At 24.8% G+C, this 27,723-nt stretch overlaps 1 protein-coding gene across 13 annotated transcripts in view; it reads left to right on the top strand.

Moving 5' to 3' along the window:
- LOC126902485 (uncharacterized) overlaps positions 1-27,723 on the top strand; it is a 47,439-nt gene that overhangs the window by 8,640 nt on the left and 11,076 nt on the right. For 2 of the 13 annotated variants that reach the window (XM_050679821.1, XM_050679812.1), the window contains 15 exons: positions 7,604-7,755; positions 14,413-14,462; positions 17,062-17,130; positions 17,355-19,394; positions 23,543-23,754; positions 23,813-23,897; positions 23,979-24,059; positions 24,516-24,629; positions 25,267-25,400; positions 25,480-25,552; positions 25,877-25,915; positions 26,285-26,363; positions 26,467-26,602; positions 26,658-26,722; positions 27,401-27,573. In XM_050679821.1, coding sequence (XP_050535778.1) covers positions 7,733-7,755; positions 14,413-14,462; positions 17,062-17,130; positions 17,355-19,394; positions 23,543-23,754; positions 23,813-23,897; positions 23,979-24,059; positions 24,516-24,629; positions 25,267-25,400; positions 25,480-25,552; positions 25,877-25,915; positions 26,285-26,363; positions 26,467-26,602; positions 26,658-26,722; positions 27,401-27,573 — 3,373 coding nt within the window. In that variant the 5' untranslated portion in view covers positions 7,604-7,732. Of the gene's footprint in view, positions 1-522; positions 720-5,130; positions 5,322-6,553; positions 6,768-7,603; positions 7,756-14,412; positions 14,463-14,822; positions 15,225-16,764; positions 16,943-17,061; positions 17,131-17,354; positions 19,395-19,952; positions 20,061-23,542; positions 23,755-23,812; positions 23,898-23,978; positions 24,060-24,515; positions 24,630-25,266; positions 25,401-25,479; positions 25,553-25,876; positions 25,916-26,284; positions 26,364-26,466; positions 26,603-26,657; positions 26,723-27,400; positions 27,574-27,723 lie in introns of those variants that run through there. The other 11 variants (XM_050679815.1, XM_050679811.1, XM_050679820.1 and 8 more) reach the window with 11 other exon arrangements.

Below are 27,723 nucleotides of genomic sequence, written 5' to 3'. Positions count from 1 at the left end.
ACCACGTTGACTGGTAAAAAACTCGATATTTTAATATAATCACGCCTTTGACGAAAACTGCCAAAGAACTAAGTTTGGTGACCACAAAATTAATAAACCAATATCGTAATAACAGTAGTTATGATTTAATAGACGAATAGTTTATGGAATTTCTATACAAAATGATTGATTATGATTATATCAATAACAAAGATGTATGTACTCATATATTATATGAATACACCTAGTATGTAGAATGTATGTTAGTTATTACTTATTATTCGAGTTTGCAATTAATTTTAAAGCAATTTAATTTGCGAGAGTTATAATCAAATAAAAATATTTTTATATCAGAGAAATTGAACAAGTATCTTGATATTTTGTAACCCAAACGTGAAATTAAGTAAACTTTTATGGCTTTGACTATCTCTTATTATATCCTAAGGTACTGCGTGTTTGGCTAGTCAATAATTTTATAAAAATTTAAATTGAATAAATGAAATGATAAATTTCACCTAATAAATTATTCTTTATCTAATATAGGTGGATAGTTAAAAATATTTATGAAATTCGAAGACATGATGTATAAAATTTGCTGATATATAATTGAACAATCAAGTGACACACTATGTGTTTATTTATTAATTTTTTTCATGAAAATATTTGATGAATCTATTTAAAAAATTTTCATAAAAATGGAAAAGGTTAGTTATAATGTTGATTGCAGATGTGATGAATATGTAAGTTGAAATTTGGGTTATTTCCTATATTCCTAATTATTTCTGTTATAATTTATAATGTTTACAACTAAACATTTACTAATTATTATTTACTCATAACAATTTTCAAATTTTTTATGTTTGGACCTTATAATTCATTTGATAATATAGCACTAATAGCCTCTTCGTTATTTTAAATACTACCCTAACATCTGCTCTACACATTAAACACTAGTAGTAAAATTTCGTATTTTTGTATTACGATAACTGTCTATTATTTATCAAATAGTTAAGATTATTGATAAATAGTTGTCTACAAATAATGTTTTTAACTTTATAAGAATTATTTGAATCTATTTGTACTATTAAACTCATTTTTAGCTTCGATGCGAAGCTGAAAAGGTATTGGTTTTACTAAGATGTGTTTATTTTTTTTTTTTTTTTTTTTTTTTTCTGTTACCACTTTTTCTCAGCTCTCACCGAACGGATTTCTTTCAATGATACGTCAAAAGATCACAAATCGTATCTAGTCGAAGACATTACCCTTAAAAATTGAAAAAAATTCCCTCGTTCCCCGTAAAAGGGGGAAACCTCCAAAAAAATTACAAATTTAAAAATCGCTAATTTTCGAAATTTTTTCAATTTTTTTTACTTAAAAGTGCCATAACTTTTTCAAAAATAAACATATCAATATAATTCTTTTTTATATAGATGCATAATATCATTACCTTTCATTTGGTATATTTTTTTCATAAATTTAACCCTTAACCTGCCCACATGGGGGAATTTAAAATGACAACTTTTTCACAAAAAATTAATTTTTTTAACTTAAATTTTGAAAATGTTCCGGAAGTCTGACACTTTTATATATAAACTTAAATTAAAACTAATGTAATATACTTTATAATGGTAAAAAAAAATTTCGGATTTTATCTTATCTTCATGGTGAAAATGGCTACCAAATGCTATTTTTGTGTGAAAATTTTCGATTTTGTATTTTACATTTTTAACTTTATTATGCTATAACTTTTTGAAAAATGTATGGATCATTACAATTTTTTTATGACAAGTAGTATTTATATAGATCTTTCAGTCGACATACTTTTTTTTTAAATCGGACCATTTTCCTTAATACAGGGGGGATTCAAAACATGAAAATGCATATAGAAAGTAGAACTTTTTCAACTTAACTTTTGAAAGTGTTCCGGAAGGTCTGACACTTTTATATATATCTTAAATTAAAGCTAATGTAATATACTTTATAATGGTAAAAAAAAATTTCGGACTTTATTTTATCTTCAAGGTGAAAATGGCTACCAAATGCTATTATTGTGTGAAAATTCTCAATTTTATTTTTTACATTTTTAACATTATAATGCTATAACTTATTGAAAAGTGTATTGATCAATATAATTTTTTTATGGGAAATACTATTTTTTAATAATCCCTTTTTCATTCGACATACTTTATCTTAATCAGGATATTAATAAGGAACTAGCAGTTTATGAAGCTTTTGGAATAATCCACCAATTTTTTAAAATTAAACACTATCTAAAGATTTGCATCGAAGCGTTTTTTTTTGATAGTGATTTTAATCACTGTCAGATATCATTATACTTGATCCAACTATGCCACGTCACCACTGTGCCGCGACCCCCCCTGTGCTGGGTTTTTTATAAATTCAATTATATTTTTGAAAATTGTAGAAAATATAAGACTGTAAATACAAGTTTAATTATAATTAAATATATATTTACTGTATATATTTCATTTAATTATTGTTGAAATAATTTTGATTATTATTAGCATTATCTAAGAATTGCTCAACATACTATTTGATTTATGTTTTATTCATTACCATAGAAACGAATTTATTTTGTTGGTTACTTAAAAATGACATGAAATTAAGTTTTTAAGTAGGCAATATTATAACGTATAAATAATTTATACTAAATTTTTCTATTTTTAGCAGTCATAAAAAATCCTCATGAGTTTTTAAAAATATAAATAAATATTTAGTTATAGATTGCTTATGAGTATACCTTAAGGAATTATTTATTTAATATCTATAATTTTTGTTGATAATCAACAAAAAAAAGTAAAATAAAAACACTATTTAATTATTTTGTTCGATTTTTAATTAATATACTCTAATTTTTTTGTTTTAGTTTTAATCATAAAATAAGAATACCACTAATAATATACTAATGATTTTTTAAGTTTTGAAGTTAATTGGTCAAATCACTAATAAATTATCAAATATCTAATTATACATTATTAGTATCAATCGTAAGTTTATAATAGAATACCTATTACTGTCATGTATTTTTTGTTATCTTTAATGCGTATCTATGAGAGTATAAATTGTATTATGTCGGTTTTATTTTGTGTCTGTCCATATGAATACTCCTTGATTATTGAACACTACATTCGAAATAATTTTTTTAAAACTTAATGGATCATTACAAATTTTTTTAATTTGTACTGCTGGCAGCATACGTTTTTGGATATTAAACATTAACCAAAGATTTGGGAGGGTGAGTTTAATAAACTCAAAAATTTTTTTTTTTCAATTTTTCATAATGTTTCAAAGAACAAGCGTCCTTATAACTCATGTCAAATTAAAAGTAATACAATATCCTTTAAGATAAAATATAAAAAACTGTCCGTACATTTAATTTCTAGAAGTTCATTGACCAATTAGTGCAAAAAGTACACAATTTTCGATAATCTACGTTATTCAAAACTAAATCAAATAAAATTTAATGTTAACCGTATGATTAAAAAAAGAAAAACTTTCTAACTAATTTTCTTTTTTGAGTAATTGACAATTAAAGTAAAAAATGATGAAATTTCCGTTAGAATTTTATTTTTTTTCTATTACATTTTAAAATAATTACCAATGTCAAAAAAAAATTACTAGTAATATTTATTTAATTTTTATATTATAAAAATCTATGTATAACCTTAGAACAAGAAATGCTTTCTTTTTTTCTTTGCGACCTTAAACCTAGGGATATCAAATTATATGCTTTAAAGTTTACTTAAGGTATAACAAAAGAATAGTATATTAAAAATTTTTTTTCGTTATATAACAGGCGGCTATAGACATAAGTTGTAAAATTTTTAATTTTTTTTTTGTCTTAATAAATAGTCACATTGAAGCGTTTAATAAAAGTGATGTTAATCGCTATCAAATTTCAGTGTAAACTGTAATCTGCTATACCATATCCCAACTATACTGTAACACAGTACCGTGTTTCCCTCAGCCGCATATCACGTTATCAATCTATATAAAAGTGTACGGAAATTGAATCATACGTGCACGTTGGTCTAGTGGTAATATTTGTCTCTACGACATCTTGGGTCACGGCTTCAAATCTCATACCGTGCTTCTTTTGTTCAAACGATTTTTGTTACTCTTTCTATTATCGACCGTGTTAACTGATTTCTGACTTTATTGGCCATTTTTATTCATTGTTATGTAAAATAATATAAAACAAAAAATAGAATTTTCATAATGATTTTTTATCCCTCTGAACACTATATGGCTTACCTTAAGTCAGCTTTGGATTTAATATAGTTAGGCTACTAATATCTAATTTTGTTTGTCAATAAAAATAATCAAAATGTATTGTTAATAATAAAAGAAAATAGTGCGTGATTTTTGTTTAAAAAAACAATTTTTTTGATAAATAATTACAAAGTCTCTATTCATTCTATTAAAAGAAAGACTTCTCAGACTCTGTAAATTCTACCAAATTCCTATTAAACTTTCCTATTCGGAAGCAACTTCAAGTGTGGAGAGACGTTTTTTAATTACATATCTTAAGCGTACAATTTCAACTATTATAAATTTTAGACACTTGGATGTGTTTAAAGCTTAAAATATGTATTTCTGATACAATCATATAATGCAGTTTAACTATATTTAACGGCGCTTAGGTCGTTTCTCTAATAAATTTTTTTAAAAATCTGCATAACAAATATAAAATTAAATAAAAAGAATACCGGTAATGTCTCAAGTGACTTTGTCCTTGCGGCGTCATGATTACGCATAAGCTGAGCACAAGTCTTTCAAGGTCTGTTGGTCGCATTCCACGGCGGTTCGTTTGCCTAAAACGATCTATTGCCCCGGTCATTATACGCCTAAAATATGGATGCTGCAACGACCATTACAATATCATTATAATACAGTTTTTTTATTATACAATCATTTCTCATGATTCGACCCACCACCAGGAAGACAACCGTCATAAGGTGTATGCGTTCACTTGCAGTATCAGTACGGCAGGATCACCAAGAGCTTTGTCCACGCTATGGTTTTATGTTTTAATAATAATAATAAAATTAAAAAATTTCTCATACTATTATTATTATATATATATATATGTTTAATATATTCCAAATGGTTTTTAAATTATTTACTGATCATTTTTGTGAACGGATTGATGTTCAAACGTATAGTTCGTGATATTCATTTGATTAGTTTGGTCCAATATAACTAATAAAATGCTCGTCGAGACAGTGTCGGATGCACATGTACACTTTCATTATTCAGCCAGAAAGTTCAGGGATGTGCTTTTAGCTAATATATTAGCGAGCCAAAACAAAAACGACCAGGTACTCGTTTATTTTTATCATGAACTTTACATTTCTAAGTATATTCAGTCTTACGATGATTTGAATAAATTCATTATAACATGGTATAACGGAGTTATATCAAACATGTATGTGAAATTTGGATATATTTCTTTAAGAATGTAGAGTAGTAAAATTTGAATAAAATTGTAAAATTTAATAATTTAACCGATTATCTTATTTAAGTATTGTGTTTTTTAAAATAATAATTTGTATTTTTAGCTAATATATTTTTAAACGAATTAATTTTTATACTATTTAAGTTTTAACACTACCATCTGTAAATTGTATGATTGACTTTTGTGAATGGTGACCAATTTCTTAAAAATATTAAAATGAGTAATAATGTTATATACAAAAAATCATTTAATAAATTTGGTAATCCATTTTAGATAGATTTTTAAAATTTGATTCGAGTAAACTAACGATACAGCATAGCATTATTTTATAATCTGTAAAATAAAAATAATTTTTAATTTCAAAAGTTTCTATAAAAATAATGTTTAATATAAATTTGTTTAGCTTCGATGCAAAGCTGAGGAGGTATAAATCGTACTAATATTTGTGCTGTAAAAAATTAGGAAATTTAATACTGAAGAAATTTTTGAGAAATTTCGGATAAGTTGACATTTTTATATACTATTTTCTTTATTTAATCATCTCTATTATTTTTAAATAATTGTGAATAATTTTCAATCATACATCATTATAATTTTTGCTCTATTTTCGCTTAGATATAAAATTATCTCACCAGCAGTCTATTGTTTTTAAATGGAAATTACTTATTGTTCCTTCGATATTTTTTAGTAGATATTAAATATTTACAAATGGAAAAATGAATACAATTATTTATAAAGACCAACATTTTACATATTTTGACTTAAGCCGCCTATTATATAAATAAGAAAAGTTTTTAGAGCGTTTTTCTTTTTTGTACCTTAAGTACATTTTAAAATATTTAATTTGGTTTAGGTTTAGGACTGCAAATAATTCGGAACATTATTAATAAAAAAGATATTTGATAGAAAAATTAACTTAACTGTCAATAATGTTGTTAGGCGTCTCCGGTAATCTGTCTTGTATCACATTTTGTTACTTGTTAAACTAGCTGAATTAGATAACCAATAACAATTGTAGAATACAGTTATAATAGTAGTATACTTCTATTTGGCAACATCAATTTCAACAAGTGTAAAATTTGTTTCTCGTGCAGTATAAATTAGTAATTCTTATTTTGAACTATTAGTTTTTTTTCTTTTGTTGTGTATATAGTTACGCCAGTTGCAAAATACTTCCGAATATAACTGTTTGGTATTACTACTCCTTTCTTATAATAGAAAAAAAATCAAATCAAATAGTTCATCATGCTTAAATTTCGGAACAAAAAGGAACAATCTAAAATTCTTTGGGTACTGTACTCTGTTAATGGTATCACTTTTAAAAATAATTTATATCAATATTTATATAATAATTCCAGTTATATTAAATTAATATTTACATATTTGCTAACGATTTCAGAATTATTAGTTGTGATTCAATCTAAAAATGTATAATAGATTCAATTTTTTAATGGGTTTTAAACATTTTCAATCGTAGATGAGAAAAAATATCTAACTGTAAATATATTCAACAGTTATTGAAGTGTTTTTAGATTTTTATATGGTGTTTTTATGTCATTATACCATAATAAAATATAGATTTGAAAATCTATGTTTACTTTGTAAAAATATTTTATAAATCCAATTGTTATTCGTCTAAGCAAATTAAATATAATTTTTGGGAATTTTAAAAAAATAATAAAGTTTTGAAAATTTTATTATTAGTTAACTTTAATGTATAAAAATAACTTTGAAAGATAAAATCGGAACTATTATTTTGAAGTTACTTGGTTATGGTATCAACAGAACTTAATAAATGTATGGTAAAAAAATAACAGTTATTGTAAAAATAGTTGAATAAAATGAACTTTTATGTTTTAACTAATTTATTGATATATAATAGATATTATTTTTTATGGTTATTTAATTCATAGATTTTATTTAAACAGAAATTGCTTTAGTAATTTTTATTTTTACTAGTCATATGTTATAACGTGAACTCAGTTAATTATTTCTCGTATAAACTAAAAGCTATATTGATTAATATAAGGTATTAGATAACAATGTACAGTGATGAATTCATGCGTAAATGTTACAATTACTGCTTTTTAACAGTGCTTGGTTATTATTGTTTTAACCCTCTATTTTTTAAACTATTGCTTATAGGTAAATAAAGAAGGAAAAGCTTCTAAAGCAGGAATTCAAGAAGAATATCTTATTGATACAATAAACTCGGTTCCTGTCAATCATCTTACCTGTAGTGAAGCTCAAACTTTGATAGAAAATTCAGGTGATATGATTTCTCTTGGTATATTTAGGTAAGTTCAAATATTAATATAATTTAATTTAATTCAAGTAGCTACATAAAACTACATAAAATATATTTATAAAGTTAATATACTTGTATTTTTTATAAATTTATGATATAATAGAAAATAAAAATTGAATGAATAATAACATTTTAAATAAATGACTTAAAATAATTATGATTTTGATATATTTACTATGACAGTTCTATGAAAAAGTGGTTTGATAAGAAATTTTTGAAAATTAATTTCTTTTATAAACTTCACAAATTTTGTACAACACATATTTTATGCAAAATATAATAATAAAATCATCATTTTTAAAGTTATAAATTTTACAAAAAAAGGTTTGAAATGGTATGGTTATGAAAAATAATTTTTTGAAACACCTCGTTCCTAAGGAATTTTATAAGATTGTGTTTAATTATGTTATTAATCGAACACAATTTAACGCCTGAGCAAACTATAAATGCAACCTATATCACATATTTTTATTCAAAATCTGTATTTATAAGTTTATAAAAATATTATATAACTTTTTATTACACTAAATTTAAACTATGACACACAATTTTATCTTTTTATGTAATATTAATTTTAACTTCTGAAACTGAGAAGGTATTAATTTTACCATGATGTGTTTATATTTTTTTTATTTATTTATTTATTTTTTACGTATCTGTCACTACTTTTTCTTAGCTCTCACTGGAACGATTTTCTCAACGATACGTTAAAAGATTACATATCGTATCTAGTTAAAGACATTACCCTCATAAATTGAATATTTCTCCATAAACAGTGAAAATCCCCCAAAAAATGACCATTATTAAAATCGACAAATTTCGACATTTTTTTCATTATTTTTCTAAAAATTGTCATAACTTATTGAAAAATGAACAAATAAAAATAATTTTTTTTATTTTAAAACCATAGATATTTTTCTTTTATTTGAATTAATTTTTTGAAAATCTGTCCATAGAGGAGGATTCAAAATAGTAACTTTTGCACAAAAATTTTAATTTTTCAACTTTAGTTTCGAAAATGTTCCGGAAATACTCCAAACTTCACACTTATGTGAAAACAAAACTTTTGATATGTACTATATGTTCAAAAAAAAAATTTGTCCTGACAACTTATCTTCTATGAGAAAATGGTTGTCGTAGAAAAAAAATATGTAATTTTGGTATTAAAATTTACGATTTCATATTTTATTTTTTCAACTTTAAATTACTATAACTATTTGAAAAATGTATGAATAAATACAATTATTTTTTCATAAATATTTTATGTTTACTTCTTACATTTGATTTACATTTTTTGAATATCTTACTTTTGATCGGTTTTCAACTCAATTTTTGAAAATTTTCCGGAAATATTGACACTTTTATTTAATCTTAATTTAAAGCTTATGTAATATACTATACTATGAAAAAAAAATTTCGAGATAGAGTGAACATGGTTATCATATTCAAAAATGTGCTATTTTTGTGTTAAAATTCGTGGTATTGTACTTTAATTTATTTTAATATAACTTATAATGGGGTACACTGATTTTCATGAATATTATATAAAACTAATTTACGTAGAATATAAAGTTAAACTTATTTCAATTTTTTTTTTTTTTTTGAGTCGAAAAAATTAGTTAATTAATTATTTGAATTAGTTTAAATTGCCAATTTTATCAAAAAACGAATGCGACGAACGTTTGCCTATTCAGTAAAAATCATTGCCTGTAGCAATAATTTTTTTGCAATTTTTCCTTAATTCTTTTTGAGTTAGAATTTCGCTTTTAGAATAATCCGCCATTTTTTTTATAATTAAACACTATCTACAGATTGCATAGGAGCTTTCTTATGATAGTGATTTTAATTACTGTCAGATATCATCTATACTTGCCCTAACTATGCCATATCCTCACTGTGCCGTGACCACACTATGCTGGGTTTTTTTAAATGTATTTTGAATTGATTATATTTTATATTATCGTTGTGTTATTTACCTTTAAAAACAAAATTAAAAGCTTTTAAAAATCAAAAATGAGTTAAAATAAATATTGTGAAATAAAAATATTGGTTAGAGTTATGATGATATAAGAAATAATAAGTATGTGTGAGTTATTTTTAAATTAAGAACAAAGAGTTTCAATTCTGTTCTTTTTTTTATAGCCTTTATTAACAATTCTGTTCTTGTTGATATTTATTTTATCAATGTGTACAAAATTTAATTAAATAGTTTAATATGAAATTTATAATTAGTCTTTAGAAAATGCAATATTAAGCAATGTTTGGATTTAAATCTATTATAAATTGGCTTTTAGCTATTAACAAATTATAAAATGATTTATTTACTAATATAAAAATAACTGTGACTATAAACGTCTTGTTTTAATAGCTATTCATTTTGACGATTTCATTGCTGTTAAAGAAAAAAGAAACTTTATAGAAAACCTTTATTTATAAATATGGTACGGTCATTAGTGAGTACTATGCTCTTATGTAAACAAAAATGTTTTAATTGTCCATATTAAAATGTTTAAAAATTTGTTATAAAATATCAATATTTCATAAATTCTACTGAATTATAAAAAAACTTAATTGAAATATCTTCTTTATTTTTACTACTACAAGATTATTTTTGTAGAGGAAAAAAAAGTTAAATAAAATGTTTTGTAAATTGTCAATGACCATTGAAAATTATTTCGGTTTGAGCCTCCCCTTAGAAAATCTTAGGTTCATCATTATTTTAAAGTTCTTTATTGTACATTGCATAAAACATTTTTTCATTAAATTTTCAGACAAAAATTTAAAAAACATTATTTTTTTATAATATGTTTATGTTTATAATTTCAAATATCAAAACGCCCAAAAAAATATAATTTTAATTTAATTGCATAAATCAAAATACTTTACTATACAAGTATGGACAATATGATTATTTTATTTTTAATACTGTATTTTACATGAAATATAATGATTAGAAGTCGTTAAAAAAAATACCAATTATTATGGATCGTCTTATAAGTTTGAACGATGTATTAGTATGTTAAATTTATATAATACCTTTATATTTTTTGTAATATAAAGTTTTAACTTATTAAAGTGACATTTACATACGTAAAGTTTCCAAGAATAAAAATTTTAAATGACATTGGGTGTCAACCAAATCGTTCTGGACGGTTAAGCCTTCACACCCATCCTGGATATTACAATGAAATCACTGTAGACATAATCAGTAATCATGATAAATTTCCATACTCTTTAGCATGGCACGCCCTATTGACCCTTAATATGGCCGTCAGCATTCGGAAAACGTTGTCACAATTCACACTACGTTACTAATCAAAATACACATTTTATAAATAAATTCAACTCATATAATCTCTAGATAATTAATTACTTATCAGCCCTGATTTTATTCAAATAGTATTTAGTAACGTGACAATTAAATAAAACTTCAAATATTGTTCGAGTATAATTTTTGTACTGTTTATTAACGGTAAAAAAAAGTATAAGATAAATAATAAATCTTAATACTTCCTATTATATAAACAATATTCCAAATTTTAGAAAATAATATCTAGCTTAATCAAATTAAAACGGACTCAAAGCGTTGTTATAGTATATTATAGATTCTCATTAGCACTTTTAAAATGATGTCCAATCTTTTAATTTAATGAATATTAGCATTAATAATAACTGTATTGATAACTAGTTAATTATCCTATTATTAATAGATTTACAATTAAGATAAAATGATGTTTTATATAAAACTTGGATATACAGTGACGGATATATGAGAGAGCACATAAGTCATCATCTAAATTACCGTCGCTTAATAAAAAAAAAATCTTTAAAAAATAAAATTGACAAAAAAAAGTGTTTTTTCACGACTAAAAATATTTATATCTCCTGTCTTAAGTAAAATATCTGGATCGGCGCCTTGAAGGAAATCACATCTTACAGTAGCATAACCACAAAATAATTAAAAAATGAATGAAAATTTCAATGAATTAAAATATGATTCAAAATAAAGTTTAATTTAATAATAATTTATTTTCATTGTTTGTCTTTTTAATAAAATTTGTACCTGTAGATTGTACCAAGTACAAATAAAATTGACTCGCCTAAAATAATATAGTAAGCCGATTTGAAACGAGGATGTACGGTGCCATGGTCATCTTTTAGTAGTATAATGTTCTGTATGAGTAGTTAACGTATGTTAATATAAACAAATAACATCACTATCATGAAAATTTACGCATGTTAGAAATTTAAAAAGTCCATGACATATTTTATATTGGCGAATATTACACATTTTTAACATGAGTTCAATATATTTTAGCTTCGATGCGAAGTGAGAAAGTATTAATTTTACTGTGTTTTATTTTATTTTATTTTTGTGTGTGTGAAATGTTTTCAATTTTTTTTACTTAAAATTGCCATAACTTTTTCAAAAATGAACAAAATCAGTATAATTTGTTTTTATAGATGCATGATTACTTTACCTATCATTTGGTATATTTTTTTTTTATAAATTTAATCCTTTATCTGACCACAGGGGGGGATTTAAAATGACATCTTTTTCACAAAAAATTAACTTTTTCAACTTAACTTTTGAAAGTGTTCTGGAAAGTCCGACACTTTTATATATATTTTAAATTAAAACTTATGTAATATACTATATAATAGAACAAAAAAATTTCGGACTTTATCTTCACGGTGAAAATGGCTACCGAATGCTTTTTTTGTGTGAAAATTCTCGATTTTGTATTTTACATTTTTAACTTTATTATGCTATAACTTTTTGAAAAATGTATGGATTAATACAATTTTTTCATGAGAAGTAGTATTTATATACAAATTTCATTGGACATACTTTTTTTTTAAATCGGATCATTTCCATTTATATATTTATATATTATAAATATATATTACATTTATAAAAAATAAAACTTGTAATCAGGATATAAATAAGGAAATAGGAGATCATGTAGCTTTTAGAATAATCCACCATTTTTTAAAAATTAAACACTATCTACAGATTTGCATCGTAGCGTTTTTTATGATAGTGATTTTAATCACTGTAAGATATCATTATACTTGATCCAACTATGCTATATACTGATTGTGCCGCAATCCCACTGTGCTGGGTTTTTTTTACTGTTTTTGTAAAAGAAGATAAATGAATGATTTTATGAACGAGATATCAAAGAAATATTCTATTAAACTGACTTCTTATATCTGATTTTAATTTTAATAGTAATTAACCATTGTAGGCCTGATCCATAATTGAGCACCCGGCATACAATTAACAGTGGGCTATTTTAGTTTTTAAAAAGAGGGCGGCAACATATAATTTTAAAGAAATACGTATTAACTAAATGTTAGCTCGTTGATTTACATTCTCTCTTATTTCACCATGCCTTAAAAATTACTGTATTTATCAGCTTTTAAGATTATTATTATTTTTTTTAATCAATCATTTCTTTTGTAGCATTTATTTAAATTAATATTTATTACCACATTAAAAATATAAGTTTATACATCGAATTATAAAAATTACTTTTAACTATTTTTAATAAATTTCTCTTTATATATTATAGATAATCTATATCATTCCACCATAAATTTATTTTTTATAGACAGTTTATTAATTTTATGATGTACATGAGAGATCAAATATTCATCTTGCTACTCTTAAAATAACAGCAATGAGCTCCTTATAATATTATTTAGAAATATGTTATTGAGAGCTTTGTTCATTTTTGATTGAGGGTTTCGTTCATCCATCTTGCTATTATAATCGTGGTAGCTAGAACAATCCTCAATGATGAGAGTTCTGACCCCTCAACCCTATAATTGCATCATTGTTCTACAAACATAGTTTTGGCATAAAAAAAAAATTTAATAGTGAAATTCAAACCTTTTCCATTAGTAAATATTTAAAGTAATTTTTAAATATTTGTATGTACCATGTTATCAATGATGAGAAAAGATTCCTACCATTTAATTAATATGCATACATATTTATAAATATGTTTTTTTTATATTCCCGCCTAACTTAAGAACTGTAAGCCTATATTTAATATTGAAGCCTGTAGAATCTAATATTGAATAATATCCAAGAGTCTTAGTGATAGCGAAACTGCAGTGTGGACCAAGGTGACACTATAATTAATTTTAACTATGCGAGATTGAGATCATTAAATAAATTCATTGGAACATTTATTATTATGGAAACAGAATCACTTTTTTTGTATATATTTAGTAATAAATTTTATGTAAGAAGAAGTATATTCCTAAATGTCCCATCATGTTTATTCTTATAGTCATGAAAAATTACAAATTATAGTAGTAATATTATATTATTTCAATAGTTTTTATTTAAAGAGATTAAAATGTCAGTTTTAATATATATATATATATATATATATTACTTTAAATTATAATAAAAATACTTATGAAGGATAAAATAACTTTTTCTCGAAATCAATGATTTTATACGTCATAAATCTTGTGAATAATAGCATATAATTAAATATGTTAAATATTTGAATAAAATAAATTACAAAAGTAATTTGATTTACTTTGATTCTTTCATAAAATCATGTAAAGAATACATCTTGATCATATATTGATTTTTTTACAAGTAATACTTCATGTTTTTTAGACCAACAATACGTGACGTTGTCGTGCAAAACGATAAACTTCCGATATTAGGTAAGTTTTTTCATTCAATTAAAAATATTATTTTTAAGCTAAAAAAAGGATTATTACTATTTTCTTCAATATATTCTTCAGGAATATTAGTAAAAAATGTATTAATTAACGGTCATTTAATAACATAATTAAATTAAATTAAATATATTAAGATTTATGTAAGATTATTGATACCATCGTGATCTTTTCGATTACTTTAATGTATAAAATCAAATTTCATTGGTCACTGATTTAATATTATTTTATGCTTAAATTGTTGTAAAAATCTTTACGTGTATTCTTTATCATAATTAGCTTTACCATAATTTACTTAAAATAAAATAAAACAATTTCAATATGGTTCCTTTGACAATGAAATTTTTTATTTACTTACATTTTATATAGGACATTTTATTAAATATTTTAGTAAGATTCTTAGGAAAAATCTAACATTATTGTAGCCGAATTTTTATAAAAATGTATTTGCTTTAATATCATCGACTACTCATTCGACCGTAACACCCCACCATAAATGCTGGACTTCTTAAGCATCGTCGTATTCCTTCAGACATTTTTTACCAATGAAAGAGAACAGTTTAGTGTATTGTACTTATTTTGTTTTACTGTATGAAATGCATATTTTGTTATTAAGTATTTGGTTAAATCCTTGGTTTTTTATTCATCATTCAATTAACAAAAATATTCAAATGCCTCTTTTTGAAATTAAGAAATCACGGTTGAAAGATAAATATCACAGACCAAATAAACTTAGAATGATAAAAGGTAAGAGATATATTAGTGATATTTTTGTTTATTAGAAAGTTAGATATAACTGGAATAATTTTAAACAGAGTTTATTTTTGACAGATTAAATATTCTTCAATAAAATAATTAAATCATAAACAATTTATTACAATTATATTAACTATTTTGTGATAAAAATAAAAAACATAAAATGGGAACGATATATTTTAACATTAGAAATTATAGATTTACTTTTTTTATTTATTAATTTTGTGTAATAATACTATACAATCTTATTTAAAATGAATAACTAGAAGTTAAATAAAGATATTTCACAAAAATAATAAAATACATAAAAAAAATGTTTAATAAATTTTACGAAAAATATAGGGAAAACTTATATAGTTAAGTAACATTTTTACCATTAACTTGACTTTCATTTTTTTAATTAATAATATTGTAATAAAGTTTCTATAAATGTTTAGCTTTAAAAATAAACCTTATACGTCACTCTACCCATAGGTGGTACTACACCCATCCTGTCCATAATTGCACGATTTGACTTGATAGCGTACCATTTCAAAATCCAAAATTATTGTCAGAATATAATTTAAAATGAAAGTTATTTATTAAAAATATATTTAAATGACTGTTAGCATATAGGGTGATTCATATATCATGAACCACTTAATTAATCGAAGAATAAAAATAATATTATACATTTTTTTTATTTAATCTTTTTAGTTTAATATTTATCTCAATTTTTCAATCATAAAGTCTTTTTTATGTTCATCTCTTATACTTTATATGACTTATTATTTATCATAAATAATCAGATTTATTTAGGATTTTATAGATTAACAGAGTGATTCATTTTTTATAAATTTCTAGATTCATAAAAATATAAAATTAATATAAAGAATTTTTTTCAATTTCATGTTTTTCTCAATTAATTAATCTTAAAGATTTTTTATGTTTATTACTTATAACTTACAAAGGCGTCAACTTTAATTTCTCAAACAACAACACCCCTAATTAACTAGCTTATTTAATAGATAATGATATAATAAATAAAATGACTGGTCGATGACAACTTTTGGACCAGTATATCGGAAGTTGATAACAATTTAAAATATAGATTGGACGTGAAATGCGATTGCTGCTATTTTTATAACTAAAAATTTCCCAATCATATTCTTTTTCTCATCTAGATTTAAACATATAAATAACTTCCGAAATACTGGTCCAAAAGTTGTTATCGGCCCGTCATTTTCATGACATACAGAAAGAATTTATTGAATATTAATCATATATACTTTTATTAAGTAATTATTTAATAAAGGTTACAAAAATAGAATTGTTTTTATATTGTTCTACAAAAATAAGTTATTATTATTGTATATTATATAAACCATACAAAAATAAGATATACATAACATATGTAAATATTAATTGATCTAATATTTTTTACATTTTTAATTACGACTTAAATAAAATATAATATAAATATTAGCCACCCTACGAACATGTGTTGACCTGTGTTTATTCATCTGTCATCGTTTTCATTGTACGCATGTGTCAAACTAAAACATACACATATTTTAATGACTATTGTGTATGTATTTCAATAATGAGTTCGTGTGTGTTAACCCATCTCCGGTTTTGGATGTTAAATGTAACTTCCTCTATTCGGGTGTGCCCTTACTAATCTGTGCTCATATAGCGGATCTGCTACATTCAGTCGATGATGCCTAACAGCAATGAACAAACACTACTTACCTAAAGCCTCATGAACAACTATTTAACTTATAATTTAATTAATCATTAATATTATAGTACTAAAATCTTAGTATAATTTCATTGGTTTTAATTATAGAAATAAAGTCAGTTGAGAATATTAATAAAACCACTAATCCAAGAGAAGAACACATAGCTAATAAAAAAAGTAAGAGTTTAATATTTTTATTTATTAAATAAGTATCATTTTACTCATTTACTATTAAATAATGTTTATTAAATTATAACTCTTAAAATACAAAAGATATAACATTATTTTAGCTCATAATGTAAACATAAAATTACTTAAATGTTTAAGTAGTTAAGTTAGGAATTGTGTTTTTAATGTATTATACAATGGACAGGAGTTGTAATTTAAATAGTATTAACCAGGTAAAAGAGTTCGAAAACGTAGGAAAAAAAAGAAACAAACCCTAGCATCAGAAAATTTGTTATTACCGGTCCTTCCAGTAAAAGTTATTGATTCTGAAATCCAGAGTCCGAGAATAGAAATTTTTTGTGCAACTCCTAATGTTCAAGTTGATGAACTCGAATGGATCAAGAAAAATGAAGCTCTTTTAATATCTGAACTAGAAACCCGGAGATTAGCCGGTTCACCTGTACAAGTAGTTGTTAGAGTTGAAAAAATTGTATCATTACGTCCAGAGTACTGTGAAATTTTATCAGACAGTTGCCATTTAGACGTTATTAAAGAAGATACAAGTAATAGTGACGAAGGTTCTGAGAGCAAAAGTATTGCAAACCACCATGGAAGTTTATCAGAAATACTCAAAAATTCAAAATTAGAAAAAGGAAATGTAATTAAGTCTTTGGTGGTCAATAAACAAAACCAGAACAATAAACTTGACTTAGAAAAACTTGAATCACCTTCGTTAGTAAAAAAATCTGATACATCTCAATTAATGGATACAGATTTTTCAGCTAAAACTATATCACCAACTTTAATTGAAGTTTCTGAAAAAGTAAAAAATATTTCATCTGATGAAGAAACCATAAAAGAAATCGAATGTGCTAATAAAGAATTAACACATAACATATCAAACTGTTCTACAATTAATATTGTTCAAACAATTCTAAATAATAACAATTATGATATGAAAAACTATAATATTGATTTAAAAAATTGTGAAAATGTAGAAGATGTTAAAGACGAATATGATAACTATAATGAAGAACAACAACGAATAATTTCAGAAATATTTACAGAAAAAGAACCAATTAGCGAAAAATCCTGTAATAAACAATCGATTTTATCTAAAAACATTTATATTCCAAATAAAGACCTCAACACCGAATACAAATTTAATAGATCACAATATATAAACTTCAATCAACACGTTAATTCAAATTATCGCAAGAAACATCTCGAACAAAATTTGCAATACTCTTCAGACGATAGTACTATTAAAGAAAATGAAGTAGAATTTATTCGAGAAAAATCATTGAAGATGAAATTTGGTAATCAACATGGGCATTTAGGAACCGAGACAATATATGACAAACTCAAACGTGTAGCACTTTTAATCCAGTCAGAGGATACTGATGATTACGAGGATATTTCTTATAGAACTAATTCAGGAGGTGGGATTTCCGATGTGGATACCGATATTGATTGGATGAGTTATACAATGTCCGATAATGGAGAAACATCTAAGTCATTGTGTTTGTCACCTAGTCAACAGTACCGTGCTCCCTCAAATGCATCTGAAGCGTCTGATATTATAGAACTACACAAAATATTTACTGGTAGAGCAAAAAGTCCGAACCATAATCGACCAACTTTTGAATCTATTGTAGATATTCTAGGCCAGGTTGAATCTACAAAATCACTAGTAAATTACAGCTCTCAAGTTATAGATATGGCTTGCCAGTTGTGTGGTATCAGTGATGAGCCATTGTTGGACGCTCATCGTCTTTTATCTCTATGTAAATACCATGATACCCGATCAAGCAGATTATTGAATGCGGTCCAACAGGAGTACCGACGATCTGATCGATCAGCGCCCGTAACAGTATCAACCGATCGACTGCCTGTGATCACTAATAATAATAGTTGCAACGATAATAATATGTTTATTGACACGTTTTCGGTGCCGGATAACCGCACACGAGAGCTCATGTATGCTGAGTATATGGAAAAAGTTAAGGAAAGAGAGAACCGTCTCAACAACAAAGTCATACGAATAACTAAACCCGGTAGACCTTTATCATCGTCATCTTATGGATCTCAATTAGACGTTGACACCGAATTTGTAACCAAAGCCAGAGAGAGGCTAGAGAAACTAGGTGTGGACACAACTGACGTAATGTTTGTGGAAACAAGAAATGACAGTCAAAATGATGAGTACCCAAAGCACCTTGTAGACATTGTTCCTGAAGATGAGGTTTGCATTGAAGAAGTGAAACTGAATGGTGAGTCCAGTGAATCATAGTGTGTGCGTGGGAGTAGTGTGTATTTATGCATTTTTTTTTTTAATGTAGTTTTTGTTTTACTAACATTGTGGATTTTGCATTGCAGCCAAATCGTTTCTTTGGACAGTAGTTAGTTGTGGCGGAAGTAACTAAAATAACCAAAAGAATGTCCATCATTCAGGATACCTTAATTTTTTGTTTACATTTATGACCCAGCGTCATCTGTCACTTGAACAGTTGATACAATTTGCCCAAGAGGGCGCGAACATGCATATATGTATATACACACGCACTCCATTGGCGCGCACTATTTTTACTAACGGTATATGAGACACGTTGGTCGTCGACTGGACAGACCAAATTGTGATTCTATAATTATAACACGCTAAAGAGGTGAGACGAAACCAAAGACGATATTCTTCTCATATTATATCAAAAAAATAGTTCTTAATTTTCTTTCATTATATTATTATACGATTAATAATCTGAGCTTAATTATCCAAATTATGAAGTTGTAATCAAATGAATAAACTATAGCATTGTATTTTCCCTTAATAGTTACAACTAATGCAGGTAAAAAAGAAAGACAAAGAACGTCTTCAGACTCTACTCTCTATGACGAAATCGATCAGGTTTTTGGTGGATATTTATCTAGAAGAAGCATAGGTTCGTTTTTTGCATGCTAAGTATTGTCTGTGTGCATGTTTTGTAAAAATCATTCAAAGCGAAAATTGTATATTTTTTTTTGACATAAATAATGTTTGAGTAGAACCCTCCTACCAAATTAATCATTTTATTTCATTATGGAAAATGCAAAAAGAAATACCCCATATTCTAAAGATCATATGCGCAATGTCCTTTGTTTATATAAAATACTGAAATAAGTTTATTATTTGTCAATTTATTTAAAAATATAAATTCTCATTAAAAAAATAAGAACGTTAAAGTCTCAAATCCTATCGCTGATGATAACATAACTGCAATTCCCTTATATGTGTAGTAAAATATTAAAATTTTTAACGGTTTGACAATTTATTTTTAATAATTATTTACAAAGATTTTATAAGTAATATATCTTAATAGAATACAATTTTCTTATTAAAATATAATTAGTAACAAAATTATTTAGAATTATCCACAAAATAAACAAATGTTTTAATAATATTTCATAGATTTATTATTATTAACCAAAATTAAGAATAGCTGATGAACATTAAGTTTAGAAAATAATATATCTTTGTCATAAGATGCGTAAATAAAAAAAACTGAAGTAAGAAACTTACCAATCTATAGATAGATTTATTGGTTACACATAATTCTCACTGTCAAGTACAAAATGGAAATAACGCTGCTTTTGTAAACCAAAACAACTACAAAGTTCAGTTATGTGTATATGAAGGAAATAACCATTATTCGTAAGGATGTTAATTTTTGGAGTCCAATAATAGAACAATTAATTTTCATAGTTTTTAGAATTCATTCTCTTTGTAACTTTTTTAAATTGAGAAATTGTATTTTGATATTAAAAATATGTTCAAGTTTGATCTTATAAGTTTCCGGTAAATCTAATTATATAACAGGTACAGCTATAATGTCGGACGCAGTCAAGAGCTTCAAAGATCATTAGCCAATATTTTTTTTCATTATTTTTTTTTTATATAGTATATTTTTGTGTCCATTTCTACTCCCACCTAAACGCGACTAGTGCAGAGTTTCCCGCGATATAAAAAAATATACTTTCAACACATACGCCGTTTAAACGGATGCCGAATCGCGCGCGTGGCGAAAACTCAAGTAGTCTTCTACAAACTAAAAGTTTAGATTTTTATGCGATCTTAACAATATTTGTTCTGTCATTTTGTATTTTATTACTAAATCCGTTGAACGAATGTGTCAATGATGCGCAATCAAAGTAAAATAGGTCCGAATTTCAAAGCGGATATTAAAAAAGCAGGTTTGTTATATTTTAATAACGAAATATATGCTATTCATTAATATTCTTTATAGTAATTAAAATTAATAAAAAGTCTTTCTTAAAATTACATAATTTAGAAAAAATTTAATATTTCCAATTAATATCAGCAATAAAACGCTTTTTAAAAAGTTTACACTTTTGTAAAAATTATGATTTTTCTAAAATTTTCTATAACTTGTTTGCATAAGGAAATGCTTATATCTTTTTTTTGTTCATTTTACTCTTATACTAAAACAAAAAAATATTAATTTTTATTTCAGTTATTTAAAATATTAATTTCAATAAACTGCTATTTTACCATTTTTATGATGAACAATTATTTTTAAAGACGATGACAAGATCAATGATGATAATTTATAATGATTATAGTAATTCTGCTTATATGTCGTTACAAATTCTTTGTATAATTAATAAATAACGGAATAATAGCATAATATTTTTGTTACTAATAAAATTGTATGCAATGTCTAGAACAGATTTTTAAAAAAATTGTTCCAACAAAATAGTTATTACCAAACAAATGGCCTTGAGAGCAACGCGCTTATAATTGTTTAACGATAATCTATGCCCTACAAAATTTCATTAATTGATTTCTATTTTTAACTGATAATTTATTGCACACTTCTTATGAAAACTATTATAATAGAAAGAATGCAAGCGTACTATCAAAATATCAGAATTTATAGACTTTATAACATTTTAATAGTGGTTGAATGACAGTATACTTATTTGTTTTATTAGTATTCTAATCAAATTTTGTTCGGTATTCCTATTAAATTAAAGGTTGGTAATACTATACCGTTCACAAAAATTATAAAGATTATTTGTTATAAGAATTTTATGATCTCCCTCTTCCTCTTTAATCATTCCAGCGAAACAATAAATTACACAAATTTACACATACATAAATAAAAACCTGAAAATATTCAGTAATGCCAAAGTACAAACAGCTTGCCAGGATATCAAACTATCAATAATAATAGTATGACGGTTATGTTGTAGTGATGTCAACGGCCGTTGATTATTTGGACATTTTGAATTTGTGGCCCTATTATAAAAAGACTACACAATTATAATAATTTTATTATTATAGGCTTTTCTATATCGAAATATATGTTTTAATACATTACTCATCATGTGTATACACATATATGAACTGTATAGTAGAAACTTTATCACAACATCTGGCACTAGTCCGGCACTTTGACTGACTGCCAACATGTATTTATTTTTTTCCATTTGCGCATATGTCTGACTACAATATATTTATTTTTCTTTTTCTAAATTCAAAACTCAGTTATTCAGTTATTATTTTATGCCGTTCACCTACTAAAGCTATATTGATTTTTTTCGCGCGTGTTTTCTTATAGACTAAACTAAATCTGAAAGGATTTTCAAAAAAATGTTTAGTTGAATAAAATAATAATTTTATAATACTGGAATTTGTGCTAACTACAAGTTAAAACATTAACTACAATTTTTTATACAAAATCTAAATGATGAATTATACCATAAAAGTATCCATTCTTAATACTGCATTCAAAAATAAAATTTGAATGTATGATTTTAGTAAATTTAAGAAATAAATTAAAAAATATGCAATTGATTTTTATAAAAGATTCGGACTACCAATATTGTTCAATTTGAAAATAACTCGCTTATGTGATTAATAGATGTAAATTTACAATTATTAACAAAGAGTAATGATAATGTAATGGCAATGTAGCTTCATTTTTTTTAATATTTTGAACATCTTATGATTTTTCTTTAATAATTATTACCGATTATAATTGGTAATTCAACAGACATCTGTAACACAAATACGTATAAACAGTTTAACTTACGAACACTTTTGTGTAAAATTATCTGTTTCTTAGGTATGTGTTTGTTTTTGTTGACTTGATAGTTGAAAAATAATCTTACATGACATTATCATTGAATATTTATTGTATATTAAAATATTCGTGTGATAATTTTTTTAGTATAACCAGTGCATTTGTGTGATTATATTGTATTTGTTTTAATTGTATTATTGTATTTTTATTAAATTCGCGAGGGATGAACATATTATACATCTGAGTGCTTGGCTATCTCATGCCCACAATGAACAACTTAAACTAACTAAACTAAAATTACGTTTATATTGTATTGTTATTTTACGACGTTTGTTTAGGTGTTTGGTCACCAGAAGTAAAACACAAACCGTTAGATTTAGAAAGTATCTCTAATAGGAGACCTGAGAAAAAACCGTTAATCCCATCATCGGAACTACCTTCAGTATGGACTCCAAATTCCAGTCCAGTTCCCGAAAGAAAGTCCTATAAACCAGTAAAATTTGAATCACCAACTTTATCCAGAAAGTCAATTAACAAAGACGTTCAAAAAGTATAATAAAAAAAAAAATTACAGAGCATTTTACTCTTAAATTTTACTTTTTTGTTAGACACCATCAAAACCACCAACAAATTTACCAGTGTTAAGTTCTCCACCTCCCACGCCATCTCCATTATTTACACATAAATTACAAGGTAAAAACAAAAATATTCACTAAAGGACAATTTGTTTACATTTAATACTTATAATATATATTTTAAATTTCACGATAAAAGGTGATGCTAATGCAAATAGTACAGAGAGGAGACTTCCTAGAGTTCAAAGTCCCACCGTGACTCTTCTTCAAAAAGCAAGAGGTATCAAATTTATAATTCAATTTCCTATAACAATATATACGTTTTATTCATACAAATAAAATAAACGTATAAATTCCAATAGAAATATATTATAACTATAACTTGTAATATTATTCATAAATTATCCTATTGCATTTTTATGTAAAATCGTACATTAAATCTAACTAAAAATTATAAACGAATATATTTTTGATAATAATATTTCAAATTTAGCTTCTAATATCTAAAATGATAAAAAAATGTATTAATCATGCTATTATAATATCTACTAGTTTTGAATCCATCAATGGCGTAATTATTATTTCGCCTTGGAAATTTTCACTTCCCCTCCAAACGAAAAAAAAAATTATCTTCGACGTGTAATTAGTTTTTTAATGGGGTGAATATAACACTCATGACCCCTTTGTTTACGCCAGTGCAATCTATTGTCTTTACTGTAATTTAATTTTTTTATAGAAGGACAACTACCCCGGGGTTCAGCATACCTTGAATCAGAGGAAACAGTCATGAATAAAGAAAATAAAAATAGAGGTTCTTCTAGTAAACGCAATGTTGATCCTAATAATTTAAGTAAGATTATTAATAGTTGTAATATAAAAACTATTACTAGCGTAGTCTACGATGTTTTGACAAATAAAATAACTTTTAATCCAAAAAATATTTTGTCATTCATTTATTTTTATATTTTATACTTTTAGACTATGTTAAAACCATATATTTATAATTTGTGCCTAATGAGCAAAAAAATATATATTATTTTTTAGTTTTTGTACATTTTTTTTTTAAATTTTAAAATGGCCATTTTTTATAAAAAATCTTAATGAATATCTTTAGAATAAGTATTTAGTGAGTTACAAGCATTTGAATACATAAAGTGAGTATGTAACGGGTATCGAATATGTAATATAAACGTACGATTTGTTACATCCATGTTACAAACACACTTTATGTTTTAAAATTCTAGCTATTATAGTTGTTAGCGAACCAACAGCATTTTTTTTATAAGAAAATGACTATTTTAAAATTTTGTAGAAAATAAAATTGAAGTATGATAGCAGAACTTATTAGTATTTATATTAATATTGAACATTGTGTTACTATGTTTTTAAAAATTGTATTTCTCTTTAAAAACTGAAAAAATAACAAAAAGTAAAAAATAATAATTTAGAATATAAATATTAAGCCTAATGTGTTTTTTTATACTTAGGTTACTCGGAAAGACGTGATTATGTTTGTGCAACAAAAGAAAAAAAACAAAAAAAGATGGTTGACGTCAGTTCGAAAAAATATGAAGGCATAGGGCCTACCACCAAAGAAGGTGTACCAATAGTATTAAAATCAGTACGTTGACATAACAAAATTATTTTAATTTAAAATTAGTTATTAGTTTTAAATTTTAAATGTCTAAGTATAATTTTAGGAACTTAAGGAATCAAATCAGCCAAAGTGGTATAAACAAATGTATGAATCGCTACATAAATTTCAAACTGATGGTAAGTTTTAAATAACAATATTTAAATTATCATTAAAACTGTTAATTTTTAATGGTTCATACGCAGGATAGTATTTAAGGTTTCCAACAAATCTAAAATAATGTAATGGACTTTTTTTCTTAAAATACAATAAATGGTTATTAAAATCACAATAAATTTTAAAATTTTATTTTTTTGTCTTATTATGAAGTGGGCCTAAGATCACCTAGTATTTTTTAATTAAGGCGAGTTAATATTTAAATTTAATCAACTAAGAAATTAATGATAAAAATTTATTTATTGATACCATTATGTAATTTTCATTATTGGTTACTAATATTACAGATGACGGTGTTATTATTCGATACAAAACCTTAACCAAAGGTGATAATAATAATATAAATTATTTATTTAAATAGAGAGTAAAGCTTAGTTTCAATTAAAGTAGAATTTTTTTTATTAAAAGTTATGAATGATAAGTACTAAATGTAACATAAGCTCATGAATTAGTCTTTAAATATATGATGGTGGCTATTGTAACAATTTGATTTACATTTATTTAAAATTATCACTGAAATGTTTCAGTATAGTGCATAATTATTTTAGCTTACTAATTCTCTTGTTGAAATATTGGTGTGGAATAACATATTATAAAAAACTGACAACAAATGCTCTAACCTTAATATCATAATAATAATTAATATAAGTGTTCTCAAATTCGTTTTTTTATTAATGAAGTCTTTTTTGTGTTAGAGCCACAAACAAGAAATTTAAATGGATATTTATCAGAACCAGAAAGAGGCTATGAATCTTATGACGAAGCATATTCAATGTAACTCTTTGGATAATATAAAACCTAAAATAATTTAATATTTATAAAACATTTTTATTAAACTAATAATGAAAATATTATTTAAAAAAATTAATTTTCTTAGAAAGCCGGTTAAATGTAGTCAAGAACGATACAAAAATCAACCAAGGCCTATTGAAAATTATGAACCAGGTCATTCTTCAATTGCCGAAAAAGAATCAAAACAATATTGGGATGATGCTATAAACTCATTTGAGGGGGTAAGAATCTATTTTTTTTTTTTAATTCAAAATTAAAAAGTAATTATTGGTGTAGAATTTGGAAAAAAAAATACCATTACCCCATCACAGGTCATCATCAAAAAAATCTCATTTAGCTCAGTAAGTTAAATTCGTATACAAGTGATTGGTTTATCATTAAGGACTCGATAACTAGTAAAACAAATACAATACTGGAAAAATAATTTTCAATTTCTGTTAGTTACAAATAATTCTTGATTTATCAACTAATAATTACTTTTTAGAATGGTCCCTTATAACTAAAAGTGCGTGTTAACTTTATTTTTTTTTAATAATTACATATATATTTAATCAACTTATAAAATGGTAAATTATCATCTAATTAAGAAAATAACTATTTAACAACAATTTTGGACCAGTATCCCGGAAATTATCTCGGTGCTACTATTTTCAAAACTAGTCATTTCCAGGTCGTACTCTTCATCCAGCCTAGGTATAAAAATGAGAATAATATCCAAAGTACTGATACAAAATTTGTTATCGATCTTAATTAGATAATTTTCTATTTTATAAGTTGATTAAATATATATGTAATCATTAAAAAAAAATAAAGTTAACACCCACTTTAAGTTATAAGGGACGATTCTAAAAAGTAATTATTAGCTGATAAATCAAGAAATATATGTAACTAAAATAAAAAACTTTTTTTTTTTTTTAATATTGTATTTATTTTGGGAGTAATCAAGTGGTTTATAATAAACCGATCACCCTGTAGTTTGATATAATGTTTATCAATTAAAAACTATATTGTTATTATAGAGCTCTCAAAGAATCAGGTTATGACAGTGATTCTACATTAATTTTCAAGAAAAAAGAAAACTCACCTCAATGCTTATCACCAACTGAACAGAAAAATGCGTATAAAGTAATTCAAAGTGGTGGTGAAGTACCATTTCAAGGATTACGTAAAGCTGCTCCCGAGAGACCTAAAGGTGCTTTTACGTTTTTATACTATTTAAATAATATAGGTATAATTAATTTATAATCAATAACTATAAAACGAAACACTAAATTTTATTTTTGCATGAAGGCATATAAATTTTAATCTTAACTATAAAAAAATATTAACATGTGCATTGACA

The sequence above is a fragment of the Daktulosphaira vitifoliae genome, unplaced genomic scaffold (genome assembly GCF_025091365.1).
Source record: "Daktulosphaira vitifoliae isolate Bord-2020 unplaced genomic scaffold, ASM2509136v1 Scaffold_3, whole genome shotgun sequence".
Classification (NCBI taxonomy): Eukaryota; Metazoa; Arthropoda; class Insecta; order Hemiptera; family Phylloxeridae; genus Daktulosphaira; species Daktulosphaira vitifoliae.
The sequence above is the reverse complement of the archived record's forward strand: the minus strand, read 5'-3'. Positions and strand labels throughout refer to the sequence as shown.